At 43.7% G+C, this 25,547-nt stretch overlaps 1 protein-coding gene across 9 annotated transcripts in view; it reads right to left on the bottom strand.

Moving 5' to 3' along the window:
- LOC308291649 (cyclin-dependent kinase-like 5) overlaps positions 1–24,322 on the bottom strand; it is a 204,169-nt gene extending 179,847 nt beyond the window's left edge. For 6 of the 9 annotated variants that reach the window (XM_080733710.1, XM_080733713.1, XM_080733716.1 and 3 more), the window contains exons 1-2: positions 24,054–24,322; positions 7,534–7,815 (exon numbers count right to left, since the gene is read on the bottom strand). In XM_080733710.1, the coding sequence (XP_080589836.1) occupies positions 7,534–7,570 (37 nt within the window). In that variant the 5' untranslated portion in view covers positions 7,571–7,815; positions 24,054–24,322. Of the gene's footprint in view, positions 1–7,533; positions 7,816–21,476; positions 21,560–24,053 lie in introns of those variants that run through there. The other 3 variants (XM_080733719.1, XM_080733711.1, XM_080733712.1) reach the window with 2 other exon arrangements.
- Between the last annotated feature and the right edge of the window lie 1,225 nt (positions 24,323–25,547).

Genomic DNA, 25,547 nt, shown 5'->3' with positions numbered 1-25,547 from the left:
ACAAAATCTTATCCAACGACAACCAAATATTCTATGTTTTGGGTCTGAGAGGCTAAATGTCATCAAATGGTGTTCCGTGGCTCAAACGCTGAATAAATAATGGACCTTGGTGTACGAAACTGTGTTGATTTCGTCGAAACTATGACGAAAAATGTTTGTCGGACTAGTGGAGAAGAGAGTCATTTTATGTTTGGTTGCTCTCAGGTGTTGCATGCTGAAAATAGCCGATCTACAAGCTCACAACGCGTCGCAGTGCGACGCGTTGTGAGCTTGTAGATCTGCTATTTTCAGCACACAACCAAGTGTAAAATCAGTCATTGCGATGTAATAAAGGCCTGCCAAAATACTTTAGTCGACTAAATCAACTGTAGATTTAGTCACCTAAAATCTTACGATATTTAGTCGCCTAAAATTAAGACTAAAACTAATACTTTTCAGGTGACTAAATTATGACTAAAACTAAGGGAGGGGTCGTTTTTTATTGAGGGGTGTTACTGGAGAAATTGCATAAGCCCTGATATAAAATGCCATGGCCCTCCCTCTCAATTGGGGGAAAAATCAATGACCCTCCCCAGGCATTAAAAAAAAAAAGATTGACCCTCCCCTAACAACATGACACAGTAAAATAACCACAGTAAAATTATGCCTAAAACCTTAACTTATAGTTAGGGCTGTCGAGACGATTAATCATACAAAATAATTGTAATTGACAAATAATTAATTATATAATTCCAGTTCACTGCGCAATGTAGGTCATTTCAATTAAGCTCTCACTCCAGTCAGCTGGTCTGAACGATAAAATGACATAATAGGCTATAGAATGGATCTTGCCAAGCAGTGAATGAAAACTGTGCTTTCTTATTGTCCTCACCTCAAATGAAACGCTGGATTATTTACTTTTCTTCAAATTGACTGAATCCAACACACAAGGTAACATCTAGGTCTTTATCCATCACAATGTTTTCACATCAAACAAAGTAGCCTAATCACTCAAACCTATGTGTGACCAAGTTTAACATCTTAATGAAGAAGGTAGAGTGCACTGTGAGACAGATGAGACCTTTTTGCTTTTGGACAGATGCAACATCTCTAGCGTGTGCTCTCTCCCTCTCTTTTTGCTCTTTGAGAGAGCCACACACACACACACACACACACACACACACACACACACACACACACACACACACACACACACACACACACACACACACACACACACACACACACACACACACACACACACACACACACACACACACACACACACACACACACACACACACACACACACACACACCAGTGGCGGCTGGTCATTTATTTTCTAGGGGGATCGCTAGCCACGCTATAAAAAAATAAATAAACTAAACTCAAGCAAACATATACCAAGCCTAAGGTCTCACTGTATAACCCCCAATTAATTGTATTACTGCAATCTGATAAATACATGATGACATTCATTGGAATGCTTTTCTTTTGTAAATACAATACAAAACTGGCCTTCATAACCTGAGACAATGGCAGAAGATGAACCCTCAAAGCCATGACTATCACCTTATGGCTTAACTTTTACTCAGTGGTGGAAAAACAATCACATTCTTTACTGCAGTATCAATCAATAGGCCTACTGCAATGTAGAAATACTCTGTTACAAGTAGAAGTCCAAATAACAAGTATTGGTATCAAATGTAGCCTAGGTAAGCCTAGGAAAGCCAGCATTCTTAATCCTGTATCATACAAAACAAACCACGAGTGTTTCTTATCAGAACTCACCTAGTTATGTTGCTTTTCATGTCTCATTAAGTTTGCTTTATACTTCGACGTACGACGGTAACGCGAGTCAAACACCGCCGATCTACAAGCAAAGTTATGGGCTTGTAAATCGTGTGGGCTGCTGGTGTCTTGGTGAGCCGTCCACCGGCATGAACGGGTTAATGTTCACCAGAACGCAGCATTAGGAAGCGCATGGAGGTGGGACGTTCGTGAACGAATCGAATCTTTTGAACGACTCTTTGAAGTGAACGATGGGATCCGGTTCCCGCAGTAGAGAACCGTTCATTTTGGGGGGGGGGGGGGGGGGGGGGGACTCCCCTCCCCCCAATTCAACATCTCCTTGCTACTCCACTGACTACTGACTGAGTATAGTGATTAAACGGTGCTTTTAAGTCAGCCAGATCCATGGCTCGGTCTCACTTCAAATCTGCCATAAATCCCACCAAACTGCAGAGGAGTCTCTGCAGCACATTGTAGCCGAGCGCTCCAAACCAGCGCCTTGCGACTCTTGCACAGCAGGACACAACCCAATTATCTTCAAGACGTTTGTGTAGTGTAAATGCTCATACGATCCGATTAATTAATCTTGAAATCTGGTCGTGTACAGACTTTTTAGAGGGTCTCTCCCCTCCGTGTTCATTCAAGCACTGATTGAGAGACTGAAGTTGCGCACTGTGAAGCACGTCAGTGATAGCTCGGCTGTACCATTGAAGAGAAAGCAGAGGGGGGTATCATTGACTATTGTATTTTACTTCAGTGTTCCTTAATTAAATAAAAGTATTATTGAAAGGAACGCTGTAGTAAAATATATATAGGGCTATAAAAACCCGGACTATTTTTAATTCAAAATCGCATGACCCTCCCCGAGACTCAAATTAAAATAGCATCACCCTCCCTGAGAGTAAAATCAAAATAGCATGACCCTCCCCTAAAATCCTCCTTGGGAGGGGGGGTCAAAATTAACGACCCCTGCCTAAATGAGATTTTATTCAAAAGACTTATGACTAAAACTAAATCCAAATTTGCTGTCAAAAACAACACTGGTGTGAAACAGGTTGAAAAGCACTGAAAGGTTCAGTAAAAGCAGTGACTGTGCAGTCTAAGAATAACCATTCAGATCTCCTAGGTTTTCTCTCCCCACGCCTACACAACAGACACATGGATGGAGACTTATGTAATCTCGTACAACTGAAACCTTCTCTTGCGGGGGTCCCCCCCTGGCAATAACTCTTTACAAATGGGGGGGTCCACTGCACTCCACCACTGGCCTAGAATAGGGGTCTTCAACAGGGGGTCCGGGACCCCTAGGGGGTCCTCAGAGTTACTACAGGGGGTCCTCCAAATCTTTGTGTGACTTTTTTCTCCTTTTTTATATTAACCACCAATATGGACCACGCGTCCATATTCTGAGGACTTTAGCCGAAAATAGCAGATCTACAAGCTCACAACTCCTCGCAGCGCGAGGCGTTGTAAGCTTGTAGAACGTCTATTTTTGGCAAAAAGCTTTGATGTAGAGGGGAAAAAGAGCAGACTAAGTATAGAGTGAAAGGTCAAGTTTATCGAGTATTGACGGTTCAAGTGGTTAAATATCTGAAAACACCAATTGACATGAATCCAAAATACACTGATGATTGTGCTGTCAAACGATGAAACTATATGGAATCTATGAACAGGTTGTGGGGGGTCCCTGCTTCATCTCTCTCTCAACTAAGGGGTCCTTGGCCTGAGAACGTTGAAGACCCCTGGTCTAGAACAATGGTTCTCAAACTGTGGGCCGGGACCCCCCAAATGATCAACACTGTTTCCTCACTCAACAGTAGGGTGGGCGATATGGTGATAAATATCGTTGAGATGATACAATGTCTCCACGATATATGCCTTTTCAGAGATATCCTATATATCGTGATACAATGAGGGTGCCTTATAAAAAATGCTGTTGAATTGTTAATACAGAGATTCATAGCAGAATTCATTTAAACCTGCATTTTGGTCTAAATCAGTAGTTCTTAAAATGTCAAGTTCTCCCCTTAACTCTGACAGTATACAAATGAAACCAAATGGACCTGTAAGGGTCCATTTGGTTTAATGTTTATACTGTCAGAGATACATACTTGTAATGGTCAATTTAGACCTCCCAAAAGCGGGTCCATTTGGTTTCATTTGTATACTGTCAGAGTTACATACTTGTTGCGACCGTAGGTCGCATTTACTATCAAAACCTCCACCGGCTGTCCGTGCGTCAGTCAGTCCGTCAGTCACACGTCACACTTTTGCCCTGCTCATATCTCCACAACCGTTGCCCCCATCCACGCCAAATCTTGCACACACACTCCTGACCTGCCAAACTACTACCTCCAAGGACCCCCGCAGCTCCAGGGACCCCCAGGTCCCTGGGGGACCCCCAGGTCTAATTTTGCCCTGCTCCTATCTGCACAACCATTGCCCCCATCCATGCGACATTTTGCACACACACTCCTTACCTGTCAAACTACAACCTCCAAGGACCCCCGGAGCTCCAGGGACCCCCAGGACCCTGGGGGACCCCCAGGTGTAAAAAATGACCAAATGTGCAAAAATGACCAAATGACCACCCCAACGGGGCTGCTCACGGGGAATTCCTGGGGACCACCCACTCCTGGTGCTCCAGAACGGATGCAAAAGTGGTGGCGCCCCCAGTGGAGGACCCGCTCACATAAAATGCCGTAACTCCTACAGATTTTGCCCTAAAATCACGAAAATCACTACACAGCATGTCTACACTCATGTCATCAACATGGATCAGGAAGTTTTAGGAAAAACAAATGTTTGCCCTATTTGTGGAGATAAGCGACCTATGGTCGCTTATCTCCCGATTAGGGAGTCTTACTGGTAAGGGTCAATTTAGACCTCCCAAAAGGAACCCAGAGAGTCCCTGGACCCCACTTTGAGGACCACTGGTCTAAATGCTCTGTTACTCCTTTTTCTTTTAGTTTGTGTTACCTTGTAGGTGGTTGTGCTGTTTGAAAAATAAACCAACGTGAAAAATAATCGTGATAGGATCGTGTATCGTGACACAGCTTGGAAAAATATCGTGATAGTGTATTTTTTTCATATCACCCACCTCTACTCAACAGTGAACACACCAACGTACTGTACAGTATACAGTAAGTGCAGCGTGTAGTGGTTCAGGGGTAGAGCGGCCGGATGGGAACCGCAAGGTTCCCAGTTCGATCCCAGGCTCCCCCAGAATCAGTGTTGAAGTGTGAATTGCTACCCGATGAGCAGGTTGGTGCCATGGTTTCCTCTGCCATCGGTGTATGAATGTGTGTGTGAATGGGTGAATGTAATGCACACAATCATTGTAAAAGCGCTTTGGATGAAAAAAGAAAAAGAAAACAAGCGCTATAAAACACCACCATTTACTATTTATTTTAAATATAGGACATGAGAAAAGAGGTATATTTTTACTAGCTCTCTGGTGTGAGCATTGGTTGGTGCGCTCCGCTTGACACAACATCCCCTCTCTGGTGTGAGCATTGGTTGGTGCGCTCCGCTTGACACAACATCCCCTCTCTGGTGTGAGCATTGGTTGGTGCGCTCCGCTTGACACAACATCCCCTCCCAGCCCTTTTAGGTCGATCAATTTTTTTTGCACGTCTTTGAATATATCTTTTTAAAAGTGAACATTGTGTAACTCAAATATTTGCTTCTGGGGGGGGTCCCTGGAACAACACATTTTGAGATGGGGGTCCGCGGCCAAATAAATGTAATCTTGGGGGTCCTTGACATGAAAAGGTTTGAGAACCACCGGTTTAGAAGAAGGATTTAGAAGACATACAGTGTAGAATGGGGTAAAAAATATTCAAAGACTTGCACAAATCCTGTTAAAAAATAGCAGATATACAAGAGCGTGGCACCGAGAGCGTGGCTGTGAGCTTGTATATCTGCAATTTTTTTGTATAGTTTAATAAAGCATAAAATAACAATTAAAATAATAATGCGTTATAGAGTGAAAGTGCTTCAGCCGGTCTGTGGGCTTTTACACATATTGGACCACAAATCAACAGCAGCTTTGTAGCTACATAATAACTAGATCAGATCCATTGGGTGTGACTGTGAACCCAATTCACTTCCATTTCCCGTACAGTAACAGTTTGAACGCACCCTTACGAGGTTTCCTACTACTGACCGCGGCCAAACAGAATGGAGGGCAGCGTATACAGTATAGAGTCCAACGCTGGCTGGTATGAATGCACATGGTCTGATTAAAGATAGAGTCCAACGCTGGCTGTTATGAATGCACATGGTCTGATTAAAGATAGAGTCCAACGCTGGCTGTTATGAATGCACATGGTCTGATTAAAGATAGAGTCCAACGCTGGCTGTTATGAATGCACATGGTCTGATTAAAGAGCTCCCCTGTGCTGTAATCTGGGCTGGAGGAAGGAATTAATGACTTGGAAGCGAGGGTTTAATGTGGGCATGTTGTTAATGGCCTACAGCAGTGCTTCTCTAACATCGTTGGCTCAGGTCACTCCTGTAAATAAACTTTTCCTCCACAGCAATCCTGAATCACACTGTTATTTATTACACAGAGAAAGTAAGCACGATTCCATCTCTCTTCTGTTTTCTGAGCAATTTTACCGGGTGCACGGTTGGGAACGTAACTTTAAACAAGAGAACACCAGCACTAACGGAACTGTCATTTAAGGCGCTTTTATTTAAAGTTTATAAGTTGGCGGGGCGCGCCGCAGAGCAAACAGCGTACGCGTTTCGGTATCAAGCCGTCTTCAGCGTTGTATGAAACAGTCACCGGAAAGACACCGTTATTTTACACCAAGGCTGGGCAACTTTGATGATGGAGAAGGCCACTATATTTCCACACTCACTCCACGGGGCCTCATTGCATATTGTCCTACTTTGTCATTCCAGTAATGTATGTCATACAAAAGAAGCAAAAACAGCCAATCTGATAGTCATTGATAGTCCACAGTGGAGATATAGACTGGAAACAATCTGATAGTCATTGATAGTCCACAGTGGAGATATAGACAGGAAACAATCTGATAGTCATTGATAGTCCACAGTGGAGATATAGACTGTCTGATAGTCATTGATAGTCCACAGTGGAGATATAGACTGTCTGATAGTCATTGATAGTCCACAGTGGAGATATAGACAGGAAACAGATAGTCCACAGTGGAGATATAGACAGGAAACAGGATAGTCCACAGTGGAGATATAGACAGGAAACAGATAGTCCAGAGTGGAGATATAGACAGGAAACAGGATAGTCCACAGTGGAGATATAGACAGGAAACAGATAGTCCAGAGTGGAGATATAGACAGGAAACAGATAGTCCAGTTAGTCCACAGTGGAGATATAGACAGGAAACAGGATAGTCCACAGTGGAGATATAGACAGGAAACAGATAGTCCAGTTAGTCCACAGTGGAGATATAGACAGGAAACAGGGTCCACAGTGGAGATATAGACAGGAAACAGGGTCCACAGTGGAGATATAGACAGGAAACAGATAGTCCACAGTGGAGATATAGACAGGAGACGGGCTGAGAGAGACGGGGAGCGACACGCAACAAAGGCCGTTGGGATCGGGACTCGAACCCAGCAACGAGTTGTCAGGCATCAGAGCCTATGTGGTATGTGCCTGGACCGCTAGGCCAGCGGACACCCCCAGACTCTCCTCCTCCTGCTTAAATAAAGTTCACACACAAAGAACTGCAAGCAACGGCGGCGGAAAGGAAGGAAGGAAGGAAAGCTCACCTTCACCTACGATCCCAAGGACTTCAAATTTATTCATTACATCACCGATGTCAGGGGTCTCCTTCCTATGGTTAACAGGCAGCCGGGTGGTGGGGAGGCGATGGGCATTCAGACAGACGGGCGGGGGTCCCGGGGGTCCCGGCTAGAACAAGCTGGCAGGAGGAGGGGGAGGGGGAGGAGAGGGAGGCCCGCTGGGTGACGGCTCCGAGGAGGAGGAGGAGGAGCGGACTGGCTGTGAGCCGCCCCGCACCGCACCGCATAACTGCTGCTTCACTGGATCACCTGAGAGGGAACGAGAGCAGAGACAGAAGCATGTCAACACCAGAACCATGTCAGACTCACTTGTCTTTAGTAGAAAAACCGGGAGCGTGTCATCATTTCAACATAACATTTTTTGTTTGGCGTCCCATCTTTTCAACACGGGTGAATGTTAACGGGGAAATCTCGCTTTTTCGATGGGTCATTCTTTCGACAACCAGCGTCGGCAGGTTAGCTACTCACCTGCGTCAGTGTTACTGAGGTTAGGGTCAGGGTTAGGGTTAGGTTTAGGCATAGAGGTTAACATACACCAACGTCGGCAGGTTAGCTTTTCACCAGGTTAACATTCACCCGGGTCGAAAGAATGGACCGTCGAACAGATGCTATGTTAACTTGGTGGAATGCTAACCTGCCGACGCTGGTGAATGCTAACCGGCTGAATGTTAACCACTATGCCTAAACCTAACCCAAACCCAAACCCAAACCTCAGCAAAACTGCCTAAACCTAACCCTAAAACCTAACCCTTAGTCGAAATGATGGGAGGTCAAAATAGCAAGATTTCACAAGAGAAACCTGATCGCAATTATCTTAGTGCAAACCTTTTCATGTCAAGGACCCCCAAAATTACATGTATTTGGTCGCCGACCCCATCTCAAAATATGTTGTTCCAGGGAGGGACCCCACAGAAGCAAGTATATGAGTTATAAATGTTCGCTTTAAAAAAGATATATACAAAGACAGATCTACAAGCTCAAAAGCGCCTCGCAGCGCAAGGCGTTGTGAGCTTATAGATCTGCTATTTTTGGCTAAAGTTCTCAGGATATGGACGCTAGGGTTCAAGTGGTTAATATAAAAAAGGAGAAAAAAAGTTTCTATCACACAAAGATTTGGAGGACCCTCTGTAGTAACTCTGAGGACCCCCTAGGGGTCCTGGACCCCCAGTTGAAGACCCCCTAAGGGATTGAATGTAGGAGTCTCAGTAGTAATGTTGGAGTGCCCGTTGGGCAGATCTTTATGCCCATACATGGTGTTCCGTGTCCAGGCCAGTCTGTGATGTCACTACTATGACGTCAGAGTATGACGTCATAGTAAATTATCAGTTAGATGGAGTTCTCGAGAGGCGGTAGACAAGATTAGCAAAAAGATATGTTTTCAAAAATAGCAGATCTACAAGATTGAGCTTGTATATCTGCTATTTTTTTTTATAGATAAAGCATAAAGTAATGGTTAAAATGGTTCCAAGTCTTAATGTTTTTAAGTAAGGGTACACGGCCTGTTTAGGCAATATTATTTATTTTCATTAATGGAAACGGTCGTTGGCAGTCATTTCTTCATATATCTTTGTGCAAGCAAAAATGCCATTTGATTCATATGTTCCAATGCTCAATGCCAAATACACAATTAAAATGGTTTGTCACAGTTACAGAGGCTGCTTGGGAATCCAGCGTTTACTGGTTCAATCCCCAGCTCCCACTGTGTTAGTGTCTAAGTGTCCTTGAGCAAGACACTTAGGGCGGATTCACACTGTGTTAGTGTCTAAGTGTCCTTGAGCAAGACACTTAAGGCGGATTCACACTGTGTTAGTGTCTAAGTGTCCTTGAGCAAGACACTTAGGGCGGATTCACACTGTGTTAGTGTCTAAGTGTCCTTGAGCAAGACACTTAAGGCGGATTCACACTGTGTTAGTGTCTAAGTGTCCTTGAGCAAGACACTTAGGGCGGATTCACACTGTGTTAGTGTCTAAGTGTCCTTGAGCAAGACACTTAAGGCGGATTCACACTGTGTTAGTGTCTAAGTGTCCTTGAGCAAGACACTTAGGGCGGATTCACACTGTGTTAGTGTCTAAGTGTCCTTGAGCAAGACACTTAGGGCGGATTCACACTGTGTTAGTGTCTAAGTGTCCTTGAGCAAGACACTTAGGGCGGATTCACACTGTGTTAGTGTCTAAGTGTCCTTGAGCAAGACACTTAGGGCGGATTCACACTGTGTTAGTGTCTAAGTGTCCTTGAGCAAGACACTTAGGGCGGATTCACACTGTGTTAGTGTCTAAGTGTCCTTGAGCAAGACACTTAGGGCGGATTCACACTGTGTTAGTGTCTAAGTGTCCTTGAGCAAGACACTTAGGGCGGATTCACACTGTGTTAGTGTCTAAGTGTCCTTGAGCAAGACACTTAGGGCGGATTCACACTGTGTTAGTGTCTAAGTGTCCTTGAGCAAGACACTTAGGGCGGATTCACACTGTGTTAGTGTCTAAGTGTCCTTGAGCAAGACACTTAGGGCGGATTCACACTGTGTTAGTGTCTAAGTGTCCTTGAGCAAGACACTTAGGGCGGATTCACACTGTGTTAGTGTCTAAGTGTCCTTGAGCAAGACACTTAGGGCGGATTCACACTGTGTTAGTGTCTAAGTGTCCTTGAGCAAGACACTTAGGGCGGATTCACACTGTGTTAGTGTCTAAGTGTCCTTGAGCAAGACACTTAGGGCGGATTCACACTGTGTTAGTGTCTAAGTGTCCTTGAGCAAGACACTTAGGGCGGATTCACACTGTGTTAGTGTCTAAGTGTCCTTGAGCAAGACACTTAGGGCGGATTCACACTGTGTTAGTGTCTAAGTGTCCTTGAGCAAGACACTTAGGGCGGATTCACACTGTGTTAGTGTCTAAGTGTCCTTGAGCAAGACACTTAGGGCGGATTCACACTGTGTTAGTGTCTAAGTGTCCTTGAGCAAGACACTTAGGGCGGATTCACACTGTGTTAGTGTCTAAGTGTCCTTGAGCAAGACACTTAAGGCGGATTCACACTGTGTTAGTGTCTAAGTGTCCTTGAGCAAGACACTTAGGGCGGATTCACACTGTGTTAGTGTCTAAGTGTCCTTGAGCAAGACACTTAGGGCGGATTCACACTGTGTTAGTGTCTAAGTGTCCTTGAGCAAGACACTTAGGGCGGATTCACACTGTGTTAGTGTCTAAGTGTCCTTGAGCAAGACACTTAGGGCGGATTCACACTGTGTTAGTGTCTAAGTGTCCTTGAGCAAGACACTTAGGGCGGATTCACACTGTGTTAGTGTCTAAGTGTCCTTGAGCAAGACACTTAGGGCGGATTCACACTGTGTTAGTGTCTAAGTGTCCTTGAGCAAGACACTTAGGGCGGATTCACACTGTGTTAGTGTCTAAGTGTCCTTGAGCAAGACACTTAGGGCGGATTCACACTGTGTTAGTGTCTAAGTGTCCTTGAGCAAGACACTTAAGGCGGATTCACACTGTGTTAGTGTCTAAGTGTCCTTGAGCAAGACACTTAGGGCGGATTCACACTGTGTTAGTGTCTAAGTGTCCTTGAGCAAGACACTTAGGGCGGATTCACACTGTGTTAGTGTCTAAGTGTCCTTGAGCAAGACACTTAGGGCGGATTCACACTGTGTTAGTGTCTAAGTGTCCTTGAGCAAGACACTTAGGGCGGATTCACACTGTGTTAGTGTCTAAGTGTCCTTGAGCAAGACACTTAGGGTGGATTCACACTGTGTTAGTGTCTAAGTGTCCTTGAGCAAGACACTTAAGGCGGATTCACACTGTGTTAGTGTCTAAGTGTCCTTGAGCAAGACACTTAGGGCGGATTCACACTGTGTTAGTGTCTAAGTGTCCTTGAGCAAGACACTTAAGGCGGATTCACACTGTGTTAGTGTCTAAGTGTCCTTGAGCAAGACACTTAAGGCGGATTCACACTGCAGTCCGATTGATTTGAACTGTTCCTGAAAACAGTTGCCTGGTCCCCGCTGACCAGCATTCTTATTGGCCAACATTCTCCTGTGCCTGGACTCCCTGGAGTACACTTCATTCAACTGTAATGGTATTTGTGTGCCTTGCGGGGCGCTGTTGACTATGGGGCTTTGGGAGATATAAAACGTCCTGCCACAGAAGAAGAGTATCTTGTCAGAATTTAGAGCGAATATTAAAGTTTTACTGTGTTTCCTAACGTTATCTTGAGTTGTAACAATAACAGAACAACAATACACAACCAAAGCAGTGTGTGCTGACTGTCTTTGAAACATCACAATGTAACGCCGTCTGTAATCATCGCATAACAGTTGTGCATCCTTGGTATCTTAACCCTTTCCTAGCCGAAATAGAATGGCTTGTTGTAGATTAGCCGTGAAATTTCTATTATTATATTATGATCTGAACCGCATTCATTTTACCAGACATCCAGCGCTATATCACGTGGACTTCATCCCCCATTACCATTCCGCGATCGCCGTTGTTTTACTCACCACAGTTCCCAATGAAAATCTTCAATCTGCATGCATTGGCTTAGAGTGGGGTTTTCGGCCGACGCATCATACTCCCGTGCGTTTCGCGTGCGCTATCCGTTCACGTAAATGTCGGCTCAAATGATCCGCGGATGACTCAAGAATAGATATGAACAGTTTCGCTCGCATAGCCCGCAGCACTGCTGCTGTAGAAGCACTCGTGTATAAACAGTAAAAGGACGAGAGCAAGGAGCCTCTGAGAAGGAGAGGAGCTGACGTCACTTCTGCTTCATCTCAGACCAGCCATGCGCTATCGATGCACGAGTGGTGACTAGGGAAGGTTAGACGATCGCCGATTTTCGGATGAAAATCATTTATTTCGGTTTTAATGACCCAGTACGGGAAAAGACGACGCGGCTGAGACTCCTTGCGCAGATGTCCGGTATATTCCGGTTTTAATATTAAGGGGCTCCCCGTGGCTTGGAAAGTGTTAATATTGACGTCGCGGACCAATCCTTGTTATTTTCATCCTAGCTGACTGTCACCACTTCCTTGGTTTATGGAACGGTAGCTTCACATTGCAGCGCACAGTTCTCAAGGACGCATCATACGGACTCTAGACTACCTCTGGAGGTGGTCTCAGGGGCCAGCGTTTCTGAGGACAGTACGCATCAAAACATCTGCCAAGCAGCCTCGAGAACGCGCCCGAGACCGCAGTGTGAATCCGCCCTTAGACTCCCCCTTAGATATTATCTGCCCTGTTTACAAAGCCTATACAAGCCAAACAGGAAAGTAATTTTGATTCATATGTGTTCCAATGTCCAATGCCAAAAACACTATTAAATCACTAATCAAACAGCGCGGCGCGAAGTGTCACATTGTGAGCTTGTAGATCTGCTGTTTTCACTATAGTCTGGGTTCCGGGCAAACGTCTAATCTCTCTTTTGGGTTACAAGATGAAAGATTTGGGAACCAGTCAGTGCCTCCCATGGTTTGGCTTCCTCCACTGTGTCGGTGTGTAGGCACTATGTGCAGGGGTGTCACACCAAATTCTGGGCCCTGGGTACAAGGATTCACTGTGGGCCCCCCATGAATGTTCTTCATAGGGGGGAGTGGAGTTTAAACCATTTAGACTGGAAACGCATTATTACGCATTATTTTGTGCTTTAACTATTGAAAAAATAGCAGATATACAAGCTCACAGCGTGGCACCGAGAGGTGTGTGGCTCTCCATTCCGACATGTCGCCACTCCGAAATTGACTTCTTATTGTCGGAGTGGCGACACTTCCATAGGGGTTAAGTTTAGGGTTAGGGTTAGAGATAGGCCTGTCCTCTAAAAATCGACGAATCGACGCGTCGTTTTAAGCCCCCGGAATCGACGCCAATTGTTTGAGTCGAGCCGTCAAAAATATATAATTTTTTTATCACACCAGTATACTGTGGTGCGGTATGAGAGCGCTGGACTGTGACTGTCATGTAATTCTTATTGAGTCCATACTTCCTACTATTGTAAACTAGACTTAAAAATAAAATCAGTTCACATGACTTGAAAGTTGCCTTGATCATATCTAACCAGCTCAGTGGCCTTGTGGTTAGAGTGTCCGCCTAACCAGCTCAGTGGCCTTGTGGTTAGAGTGTCCGCCCTGAGACTGGGAGGTCGGGGGTTCAATTCCCCGGCCGGGTCATACCAAAGACTATAAAAATGGGACCCAATGCCTCCCTGCTTGGCACTCAGCATCAAGGGTTGGATTGGGGGGGTTGATCACCACCACCAATGGGGATCCTGTCTGTCTGTCTGTCTGTCTGTCTGTCTGTCTGTCTGTCTGTCTGTCTGTCTGTCTGTCTGTCTGTCTGTCTGTCTGTCTGTCTGTCTGTCTGTCTGTCTGACTGACCAGCTCAGTGGCCTTGTGGTTAGAGTGTCCGCCCTGAGACTGGGAGGTCGGGGGTTCAATTCCCCGGCCGGGTCATACCAAAGACTATAAAAATGGGACCCAATGCCTCCCTGCTTGGCACTCAGCATCAAGGGTTGGATTGGGGGGGTTGATCACCACCAATGGGGGTCCAGGGACTGCAGATGAAAATTAGCACGTGGCGGGCTAACTCTGGCTCATTTACATTGAAGTGAAAACTGACATGTCCATTAATGAGCACGGTCCCTGTCAAATAAACAGATCTTATATAACAGGGAGCTCTTATTTTGAAGTTAACCGATTGGAAAGGAAATGCGTCGACGTGTTGTTATTCTACTTGAGAGCTGGCCAAAGAAGCAGCAGAGCCAGCGCGATGCGCTTTCACTTTCACTGCCGTGGGTGTGTGGTGGTTGGACTCAGGCTGAGGAATAGCGACGGTCACGGGCGAACTGTTTTCTTTTTATTATCTCGCACCAGATCGGCAACATAGCTCTTTTGATACAGCAGCGGTGCTCTGAGAAAATACAACTTGTGGAAATAATACACGACATGCTGTCAAAGAGATGTATTATTCTCTCCTCCGTTGTTCTACTCTGCTCCACAATTCACAATTACGCACGGCAAATTACGCACGGCTGGATGCAATCTTATCGTCATTAATGTCCAGTGTCCACCGCTATCATGTCTCAATATGCACGGTAGTTCATGGATCTAATTCACTTTAAAGGCTTAAAACATATTGCTGTTTTATTGTATTACGTTGACGTGGTTTAAAAGCTTAAAGCACCACTTTTTTTTTCTTTTTTTTTCTTCTTTTTTTTACATAAACGATTCGTCGACGCGTCGGATTAACCCCCGCGACTCGAATCGACTTGATAAATCCTGCGTCGAGGACAGCCCTAGTTAGAGATAGGGTTAGTGTCGGAATGGAGACATGTCGGAAAGGAGACATGTCGGAGTGGCGGGGTGTAACCCACCGAGAGCCGCACCGCAAGCTCGTAGATCTGCTATTTTTTAAATAACGTGAAAATCGTGAAAGAAGCAAAGTTTTAGTTACAAAATTTTAGTGACTCAAAAATAGCAGATCTACAGGCCCCTCCACCTTGGGCCCTAGTAAGCCAGTCCCACTCTTTTACCCCCCTTGGGACGCCCCTGAATATGTAAATGCACCATTTACCATTTTACACATTTTCCTCACCACTCAAAACTCCCCAGCAGAGTATCAACATCAAGGAAGGTGCTGATATCATCATCAGGATATATACAGTATTGTTCCTTTTTCTTACTCAGCAATAATACTGCTATCTACTATATCATGTCTATCTACTGTACATCATGCTCTTCTAGCAGCCATCTGATGGCTGAGGTGGTGGAGGAGGGTTCAGAACATTTGGGATTCCCTCCCAGAGAGGCTATAAATAAGAGATTTCATCCTGCATCATTTATGTGTGGAGGCGGTCGCTGGGTTTTGACATAGACTACAGTTTTCACTACCAACCCATCTATAACAGCATGGATCCAAAGATGACAGACAGACAGTCGGTCCATCACGTTGGTCCCACGGAGGGCAGTGGTGGAAAAAAATACTCACATTTTATACTTAAAGGGGCACTCCACCACTTTTCAACCCATGTTCATATAATTGGTACTCACTCAAAAATAGCTTTTTTTTTCTCATAGGAGGGCTGTGGGCAGGTCAGAAACCCATCGTCTTGTGACATCATCGATTGCCAATCAAGCTTATAGAAACTGCAGGCCTTCTATTCCTGAAAAGTTGCAATTTTAAAGTGGAAGCCATTGTTCTTGCGATAATAAAAATCTAAATATTATTTTCAAAAATATTGATTAATTTTATTTTTTTTGGAAAATGATGATGTCACAAGACGAAGGATTCTGAACTTCCCACAGCTCTCCTAGGAGACTTGGACTGAGTAAAAAAAAATGAGATATTTTATCATGAACATTAGTGAGGACCTATTATATGAAGACAGGTTGAAAAGTGGTGAACTACTCCTTTAAGTAAAAGCATCAATACTGCAATGTAGAAGTACAAGTCTGGAATTCAAAATGTACTTGAATAAGTACAAAGGTATTGACATTAAAAAATGTCTTAAAGTACCAAAAGTAAAAGTATGAAATGTTTGAAAATAAATGCGACTCGTTGTGGTCACCCGTTTGTGACCAATTCTACAACTAGGAGGAGAGAGAACAGAGGAGAGAGTGTGAAAGCTATTATCTGATTCATTTACAGTCAGGGAAATAATATAGTGGAAATAATAAACGGTTCCTCACTTTGGCTTCCCCAGGGGGACCCTCTGGAAACCCCTTAGGGACCCCTTGGGGTCCCCAGACAGACCCCATGTTGATAACCACTGAAATCGTTTTAGTTTACAGGTAAATATATCAGATAAACTGAACCCAAGTAGCCTAGTAAGTAGCCTACTGTCACTCTAGTACAACACAGCTCTCTGTGTGTGGTTCGAATATCGTTATCAGATAAAGTCGACCGTATCAAATGCAGCGCTCACATCTACTAGTAATAATAGGACTTGAAATTAAGCCAGTGTGTCTTGTGTTTACTTGGATGTCATTGAAGACCTTAACGAGAGAGCAGAGTCTTAGTGCTGTCTGCTGTGTGCAGTAGACCAAATCCTAACCACACCGGAACATATTAAAAAACACCACACAGCTATGGGAGAAGAACACAGCGTGCGTGCGTGCGTGCGTGCGTGTGCGTGTGCGTGATATTCATAAATCTTTAATCCAGTAAGATCTGGGGCCGATTCTTAAAAATGTTTTCTAAAATCTAACAGTTTTTTGGAAAAATGAATGTTTGCTATATGAGTGGTTCTCAAACCTTTTCATGTCAAGGACCCCCAAAATTATATGTATTTAAATTGGCCCACAGACCCCGACATCTCTAAATATTGTGTTCCAGAGACCATCGTCACTTTGAAAAACAAAATGAGCTTGTATATCTGCTATTCTTTGGAATATCCAAAGTATAAAATGACAACGATGCTTTCCCAGTAAGCCATATTGTCAGCTATCAGACGTTTGTCTGAACCCGGCTTAAAACTGTTCTAAAAGTGAAAGTTTTTAGACGTCTACGCTTAGCCTAAACATCATTGAAACAACATTATTTCAACGGCTATATACAGACAGTCTATACAAAGACACTTAGAAAACAACTAATAATTGCCATATCTTAGCCTAGACGTCTAATAAATATTGTAGACATCTACAGTAATAGCCCAAAGCTCAGTGGGTTAAGTCTCCTGGTATCGGAGGAGTGTCTTGTCTCTCCTGATCTCTCAACACAGCGAGGTCAGGAGGACACGTCGTCTCTACACCACAGCTACTTCCGTTTAATCCTTTCTAATCTCTCATCTTAGATAGCGTGGATTAAGTTTCAGATGCCAGCCAGACGGAGAAACTGATAGTATTGTTCTGGGAGAGGAGACTGGATGAGGAGTGGTAGTACGACACAGCAAGGCAAAGACACAGAATCTAAAAACCAGTAAGACTCCCTAATCGGGAGATAAACGACCGTCAGGTCACATACACAAATTTTAGAAGGCAATGGTAGCCAATCAGGAGGTATTATGGGAAATGGGACAGATCCATGTTGATGACATGACTTTAGAGATACTGTGTACCGCTTTGCATGATTTTAGGGTAAAGTCTGTAGGAACAGTGTCCAGGTTTTGATAGTAACTGTGACCTGATGGTCGCAACAAGCATCTAGCATGTTAACCACTTAACTTATGGACCGATTGCAAAATTCTTGGCCGATACCGACCCACCGGTTTTATGAAGGTCTGACCTTACAAAACGGATTTTTCCGAAACCGATTTCTTTAGCTATTAACTAGAAAATAGGGTTGCTCCAATATCCTTTTTTTTTCAGGCCAAGTAGGCCTACAAGACATACTTCAATTTGAGTACCAATAAGCTAGAAGAACACTAATGCCAAATCAATCACAATAGTACAATATCCAAAATCACAGACCATATCCAGTCTAATATGACCGTCTGGACTAGGCAGGAGGAAAGCAGGTGACGCATGCTTTTTTTTCCCCCTTCTTTTTGGAGACGACATTGACACAGGATTATGGAATATATCCTTACATTGCAACTGTAATCAGCACCATCTGTATTCTGTAGGCTGCCACTAAGTAGACTGGCTGCTACTTGCTAATGTTTACTTTAGTCACAGGACCAGAGCATCATGCTGTGCAGTGCCATAGACACAACTGGCATCAAACCGGTATTTATGTCAGTGACCTGCCGGTCACCGATTCGGCCGGTTTGATATCATACCTGCCGATTCTTGATATTGGCCGATCCCGATGTCCATCCCTAACTTAACTACTTAAATCCTACATACTTAGTTGACAGGGGTCTCTACACCAAGGGTTCCCACATTTTTCAGGCCGTGACCCCCCATAATAATCATATTAGAACTCTGAGGACCCCCCCCCCCCCCTCACCCCCCACCCTGACAAGCACTTGGAATTGTAGCTGACATAACATTTATTAACTCAGTTCCACAGATAAATAGGCCCTATTGTAATTTTCATCTTGTATAACCTTTTGTCTCTTTCTTAGGTAATACTTGACAAATGTTTAACAATTATTATAGTGCATATTTTTTTGGTTACTTTTTACATAGTAATAATGATATAATTGTCTTAAAAGTCCTTAAATTGCCACTATAGAAATGTTCAGCCACATACCCTCTATGTATGGTATAGTATACACTCATACTCTATGTTGGTTTGTCTACTGTTGAGTGAGAATACAATCATCTGGGGACCCCCAAAACATGATTGAACCCCAGTTTGTGAAGCACTGCTGTATGCCACCAAATCACTTTGTTGAAAATAGCTGAGCTTGTAGATCCGCAGTTTTTTTGCCAAACGTCCACCACATATACAATGACGTTCTAGACATTTAGCAGACTTCAGCCCGGTATACATTTCGGCCAGCTGAAAATAGCCGATCTACACATTGTGAGCTTGTAGATCTGCTATTTCCCAGAAACTGAGCTTGTATATCAGCTATTTTTCAATAGTTAAAGTATACAATAAGTCCAGGTCTTTATGGGTGAACAGGGATTATCAACCATCTCAGTGGATCTGCTGTATGTTACTGTGAGTATGTGTGTGTGTGTGTGTGTGTGTGTGTGTGTGTGTGTGTGTGTGTGTGTGTGTGTGTGTGTGTGTGTGTGTGTGTGTGTGTGTGTGTGTGTGTGTGTGTGCGTGCGCGCTGTGTCCCCATCAACAGAATGACTCATGCGTGGTAAATGGACAGAATCCACGGATTCCATGTTTTCAAAACACGGCATCCTTCAGAAACACTCAGCCTGCAGCCGACCTGGAGTTTAATTACATGCCTGACATCACAGTGTGTAATCACCAAAACCTGGACACAAACAACCCCCCCCCCCACCCCATCCCTCCTCAAAAAAAGAAGGGATTCTTTCAAACTGACTTCTCTACCGATTACATTATTTATTCAACGACCAAAACTGACCAAAAAGAAATCAATACGTTATGAATAAATGGTTTAGCCGGTGAGCCGGAAGAATAGTGGGCGCCTGTGAACTCTCTGGGCATCATTTGTTTTTATATCAGGCTTAAGGCTGTCCCAATTATTACATAATCGTCTAATCGCAATTATTTGACATAATCGCGATTATTTTTCATAATCGTCATAATCGTTTCCATGTTGAAAAATGTTCATATATATATATTTTAAGTAAAGAATAGTGGAAATAGCAGATCTACAAGCTCACAACGCGTCTATCAATGTTCTTTTTTAAGTATAAAGTTGTCAAATATGTCAGTAATTTCTTTGTATATTTAGGTTATGTGTCATATCTACCATGTGCAACTTCAAAGCCTAAAAGCCAAACAGAAATGTAATTGTCAACGACAAAAAACACAATTAAAGTTAATCGCAACTATTTGAGTGACACTTAATCGTCATGTATAATGTGACTGTCATAGTTTTGACAGCCCTAATCAGGCTATTTATTTATTTTACATTACTATGTTTTACATTTTATTTTATATTTACAAATATTGTATACATGGGGGGGGGTTGCATATAATCATTTTTAAGCGGTCCTTCTTCTTCTTCTTTCGTGTATCATCATCCTTGATGATTGGTTGACGACATTTTATTTCACAAGATTTCTTGTTACTTAGGTGAGGCCTTGGGGCTGGCTGTCGTCTTCCCAAAACCGCTCCTACTTTTGGGCTGTGTGTCAGCCAAAAGAAAAGTATGAACTGATGTCAGGGACAGAACGGCCCATACAAGGAGATATTCACTCGTGTTTGCACCGCTCACATCGCACAGGTATGATTTTTTTTAAATGAAATGTAAGGCCTAATATTTTCTACAAACCTGTGGCTAGACAATCCTTTTGGGCATGAACAATATGTTGAAGGGTAAGTTTAGGTCAGATACTGATGTAGCGTTCATGTTCAAGTCATGTATACTTATCATCCACTTCCCATTGGATGATGTACGTTTGACGTAAAGCAGGGGTCTTCCCCGTTTTCAGGCCCAGGACCCCTTAGCAGAGAGAGAGAGATGAAGGAGGGACCCCCTCTACATAGCCTATTGTATAATGTGTGATGGAGATTCTCATCGATTTCATAGATAGATTCATAGACTTGTTTGACACTTAACCACTTATAATTAAAATCATAAATCGTCGATACTTAGTATACTTGACCTTTCACTCTGTACTTGGTCTGCTCTTTTTGATCTCTACACCAAACCTATTGCCAAAAATAGCCAATCTACAAGCTCTCAATGCCTTGCAGATCTGCTATTTTTGTCTGAAGTTCTCCTCGGAGTACAGTATTGGGATGCGAGGGTTCAAATTGTTCATTTAAAATAATGATCCTATCACACAAGGATTTGGTGGCCCCCCTGTAGTAACTCTGAGGACCCCCTAGGGGTCCCGGACCCCCTGTTAAAGACCCCTGACGTAAAGCTTTCAAAGGGTTTTCCCATTGGATTGTTAACTACACATGAGTTGACATGACTTCACAGTAGGGGTGGGCAATACAATCGATGTGGCAAAACATCGCGATAGTTTATTTGCCAATACTGTATCGATACGTCAGGCCGTAGAATCGCGATACTTTGAGGAAAATAAAATATGTTCCCATGCATAGGAAGCAATGTTAGAAGTCCAGTCCTGACACTCCGCTGCCTCTAGAAGCTACTTCCCCTTCCCACGGTTCAGTGAGTGAGATCTCTTGAGAAAATGACTGCGAACAACGAAAACAACATTAGAGCAACGTCTTCAGCTTTATCGCAAAGATTCGCAATATATTGTGATACTATTGCATCGTGAACCAAGTACCGTGATACGTGGGCCTATTGCATCACGAGATTCTTGCCAATATCCACCCCTACTTCACAGGATAAAGTAAGCAGAATATAGTACTTGTCTGACTTTATTCCATCCATCTTTCTTTCATTCCCCTCCTAGATAAACATTATTTTACCTCGCTGCTCCTCTCACAGTTTGGGTGGCAGCACTTGGGCCATATTATGTCCAATCCACCAGCTTCATCGGGAATCGATTCCTTGCGCTTTGCTAAGAGATACAGTACGTTATATATTATTATTATAGTTTATTTAATGTATTCGTGAAATTAATTTTCTCCATTAAACTTTTCCTAAATATGGAGATCACTGACATCATAGATGTCTGACGTCATAGACCACATGAGACTGACACAGTATGTCCATATATGGGCATTCCAAGATATGTGCTTAATATTGATTGATGACATCAGGGATCTCCATACTTGGGCATAAAAGGGACAAGGAGAGAATGGTTAGCACAGCTCAAATAGGGACAACTTAAGGACTGACATACAGAGATAATTGCAAGTGTGACTCGCGTCAAGGCAACCACACTTGCAATTTCCAATTGCATCTTTCTAGTTACTTGCTAGTACTGTAGGTAGGTAGTCGTGGGTGTTTAATCCCGTAGCCAATCAGGGACCAGCCTTTCTGGTAAAGTCATCATTTACAGCCAATAAGGGACCAGCATTCCTGGCGATGCCAGTAGAGTGGCATACAAACACCTCATGGCGTGCTCTGCTGGCCATGTATGGCCTACTTGTGCGCAAGGGGCAACTCGACAGAGTGCAGTTCTAGTTGTTGTGGGCTCGCTGAAAGCGAGAACACTATGTTATCTTCATTATTTATAGAGTGAGTTCCGTCGCAGACAGTACAAAGGCAGGGCCCTTAGCCAATGAGGTGCAATCTAGGAGTGGTGGTAGCTGGAGTATTGGTTGAGCTTCACATGACAGTTAGCACGTTGGAGAATATAGTCACGAGCAAGCCCACACTGTTTCGTAGGAACGGTATCTCTAGTTTTATATATATAGTTATTACTAGATCCTCACCCATCCCCCTACCCTACCGGTCTGATTTTGGGCCGCTCACCTCTCTGAGATAAACTGGACCAATAACCGCATGCTACCTTATACTGTATATGCCTTGATATTATGATGTCACCCTTTGCCCCTCTCTGATTGGCTATACACAGCCCGTGGCCTGTGATTGGCTACAGGCATAAACAACAGACAGCCAGACTAACCGGACTCCGCCAGATGGTGGCAGCATCATAAGTCTAAGTTCACGATGCGAACTCAATACCGCCACCATCTGGCGGAGTCAGGTTACAGACAGACAGGACACTGCTCAGTGAGAATGGCCACCACTTAAACCCCAGCATCCTGATTGTGGGGAAGACAAGCTTTCCCCACAATCACAGAAAGCAGATAAACACTGGCATAGAACCCTGAGGGACTCCTCTCAACCACAATAGGGTTTAAGAGGGGAAGACCATTTTCCAAAGCATACATTTATGCTTTATTTACATTTTTTGGGGAAAAGATACCCATACATACTAACATTGAACTGATTGAGGTGCCCACTCTAAAGCTGTATGTCGGGGGTCTTCAACGTTTTCAGGCCAAGGACCCCTTAGTTGAGAGAGAGATGAGGCAGGGACCCCCACAACCTGTACATAGATTCCATATAGTTTCATCGTTTGACAGCACAATCATCAGTGTGTTTTGGATTGTGTTTTCGGATATTTAACCACTTGAACGGTCAATACTTAATAAACTTGACCTTTAACTCTGTACTTAGTCTGCTCTTTTCCCCCTCTACACCAAACCTCTTAGCCAAAAAATAGAAGATCCACAAGCTCACAACTGCGAGGCGTTGTGAGCTTGTAGATCTTCTATGTTTGGCTACATCTCTCAGAATATGGACACTATAGGGTTCAAGTGGTTAATGTAAAAATATCACTCAAAGATTTGGCAGACCCCCTGGCCTGTAGTAGCTCTGAGGACCCCCTAGGGGTCCTTGACCCCCTGTTGAAGACCCCTGCTGTATATTTTATAGTCAGACAGTCAGTCAAGTGCGTAGCCTGTCTCTTCAAGTGACAACAAGAAGTCTCCCTCACAACAACACACACAACACAACACAACACAACACAACACAACACAACACCTGTCACTGTTAACAGGTAGACTACAGTAGACGTGTGTGTGTGTGTGTGCGCGCGTGACAGACACATAACTGTCTCCTCCTCCAGTCCTCCTACATATATAATAATAATAGTCCACTTTAGCTCAAGCAGAAAGATTTTAATGCCAGTTAAACATGCTCAGGAAGAAGAGGATGGGAAACCCAACTCCAACAAGTCTCCGATAATATTATATGATAGCCTGTATAGAATAGATAGATACATCCATGTCAGACATTATAAATATATCAACTCACACTGACAGCGACATGCTCATTGAACTATAGTTGTGTGTGACACACAGACTAGGACACACACTATGAAGAGTGGATAAAAACACTCTCTTTTTGGTGGCTGCCTTGCCTTCTCTGACTGGTCCAAAAAGGGGCGTCAAACTACAAAAAAAATAATAGGAAAACAAACCCACACACACTAGCAGCGCTAGAATGGATATTTTGTGACGCAAAAAACACCCTAAAACAACAACTCAACGATCTGATCACATGCATTAATAATAATAGTAATAACTCACTGTGTTATTGTATAGTGATGATTGATCCTGGATACTGTATCATATCCACATCCACCCACCGTTGCAGCAGCAGCTCTGTTTTCATTGCAGTAGCGGTGGATACACTGTAGCAGCATAGCAGGCAGTGCACAGTGCGCTGCACGCACACACACACCCAGAGTCACACTCAACAGTGCATAGCAGCCAGTGCACTCACTCACACATACATTACATACACAAACGCACACGCACACGCACACACATAGATAGTCACACTCTCACTGTGTGGATCTGTGTGTGTCTCTTTAGTAGTTGACCAGTAGAGGTGGGATGTTGGCGAACGAATCGAGTCTTTTGAACGGCTCTTTGAAATGAACGATGGGATCCGGTTCGCAGTAGGGAGCCGTTCCTTTTTCTTTCTTTTTTTTTTATTCTTTCTTTTTTTGACGAGGGGGTCAATTCTTTACTTAAAGGAGCTATGTCAACTTTTTCTTGAAAGACGGATGCTGAAATAAAAATAATGTTTCGAAAATATTTTATAAAAAGCTTCATGTGTTTCTATTCAAAAAAATCGCACTCGTGTGAACTGAGTGGTGGAGGCTGCATGTGTGTGTGTGTGTGTGTGTGTGTGTGTGTGTGTGTGTGTGTGTGCGTGCGTGCGTGCGTGCGTGCGTGTGTGAATGTGAGTGTGAGTGTGCCTGGCCTGGCCTGAACAACAGTGCCCCTCCCTTAACATGTGTGGTCAGAAAAGGTATTGCAGGCTACATACAGACAGACAGACAGACAGACAGACACGCATACCCACACACACGGCGTCGGCCACGTATAGGAGACAGTGTGACCACCGCTCGCTCAATGACCACAAAAAGTGTAAAATAATGATAAAATAATCATTTTGGCCATTGTCAGGCTGACTTTGTTTATATCCCTTATCAATCCATATAAAAGAATAGAAGAGGGATGTAGCAATACTGTACTTAAAATACCAATAGGCTAGTAGTAAAGTACTCATTATGCCCAATGTCCCATTTCACAGGTTTTCCAATGAATAAAATGTAGAAAAATAAATTTAAAATAGCAGATCTACAAGTGAGTTGTAGATCGGCTTTTTTCAAATGGCGGAAATGTATATATGGCCTAAATGTATAGGGTTGAAGTGATTTGTTATTATAATCAAAATCTACAAAGTAACTAACTATTAACTAAAATGAGTCTTTTTGAACGGCTCTTTGAAATGAACGGATCCCAGAGATCTGGCTCTCTTCAAAGAGCCATAAATCCCATCTCTATGACAAGCCGCCGCAACACTCAACGCCAAGCAACAGTTCCTGAGCGACAGCCAAGATGGACCAATGAATGAGAAGAAACCCCGCAGGAAGCTCCGCCTCCTTCTTTATTTGAGCCAATGAGAAGGCTGGAGAGAGAGAGAAGGAGGACGCACTACTTGGTGGTGCAATGATTCGTCGTACGGCGGTGTTGCTGCTGCCTTGGCCGAAAATAGCCGATCTTGCAAGT

The sequence above is a fragment of the Nannobrachium achirus genome (assembly GCF_963921795.1).
Source record: "Nannobrachium achirus genome assembly, chromosome: 1".
NCBI classification, from domain to species: domain Eukaryota; kingdom Metazoa; phylum Chordata; class Actinopteri; order Myctophiformes; family Myctophidae; genus Nannobrachium; species Nannobrachium achirus.
Note: the sequence above shows the minus strand (reverse complement) of the source record. Positions and strands in the feature narration are given on the sequence as shown.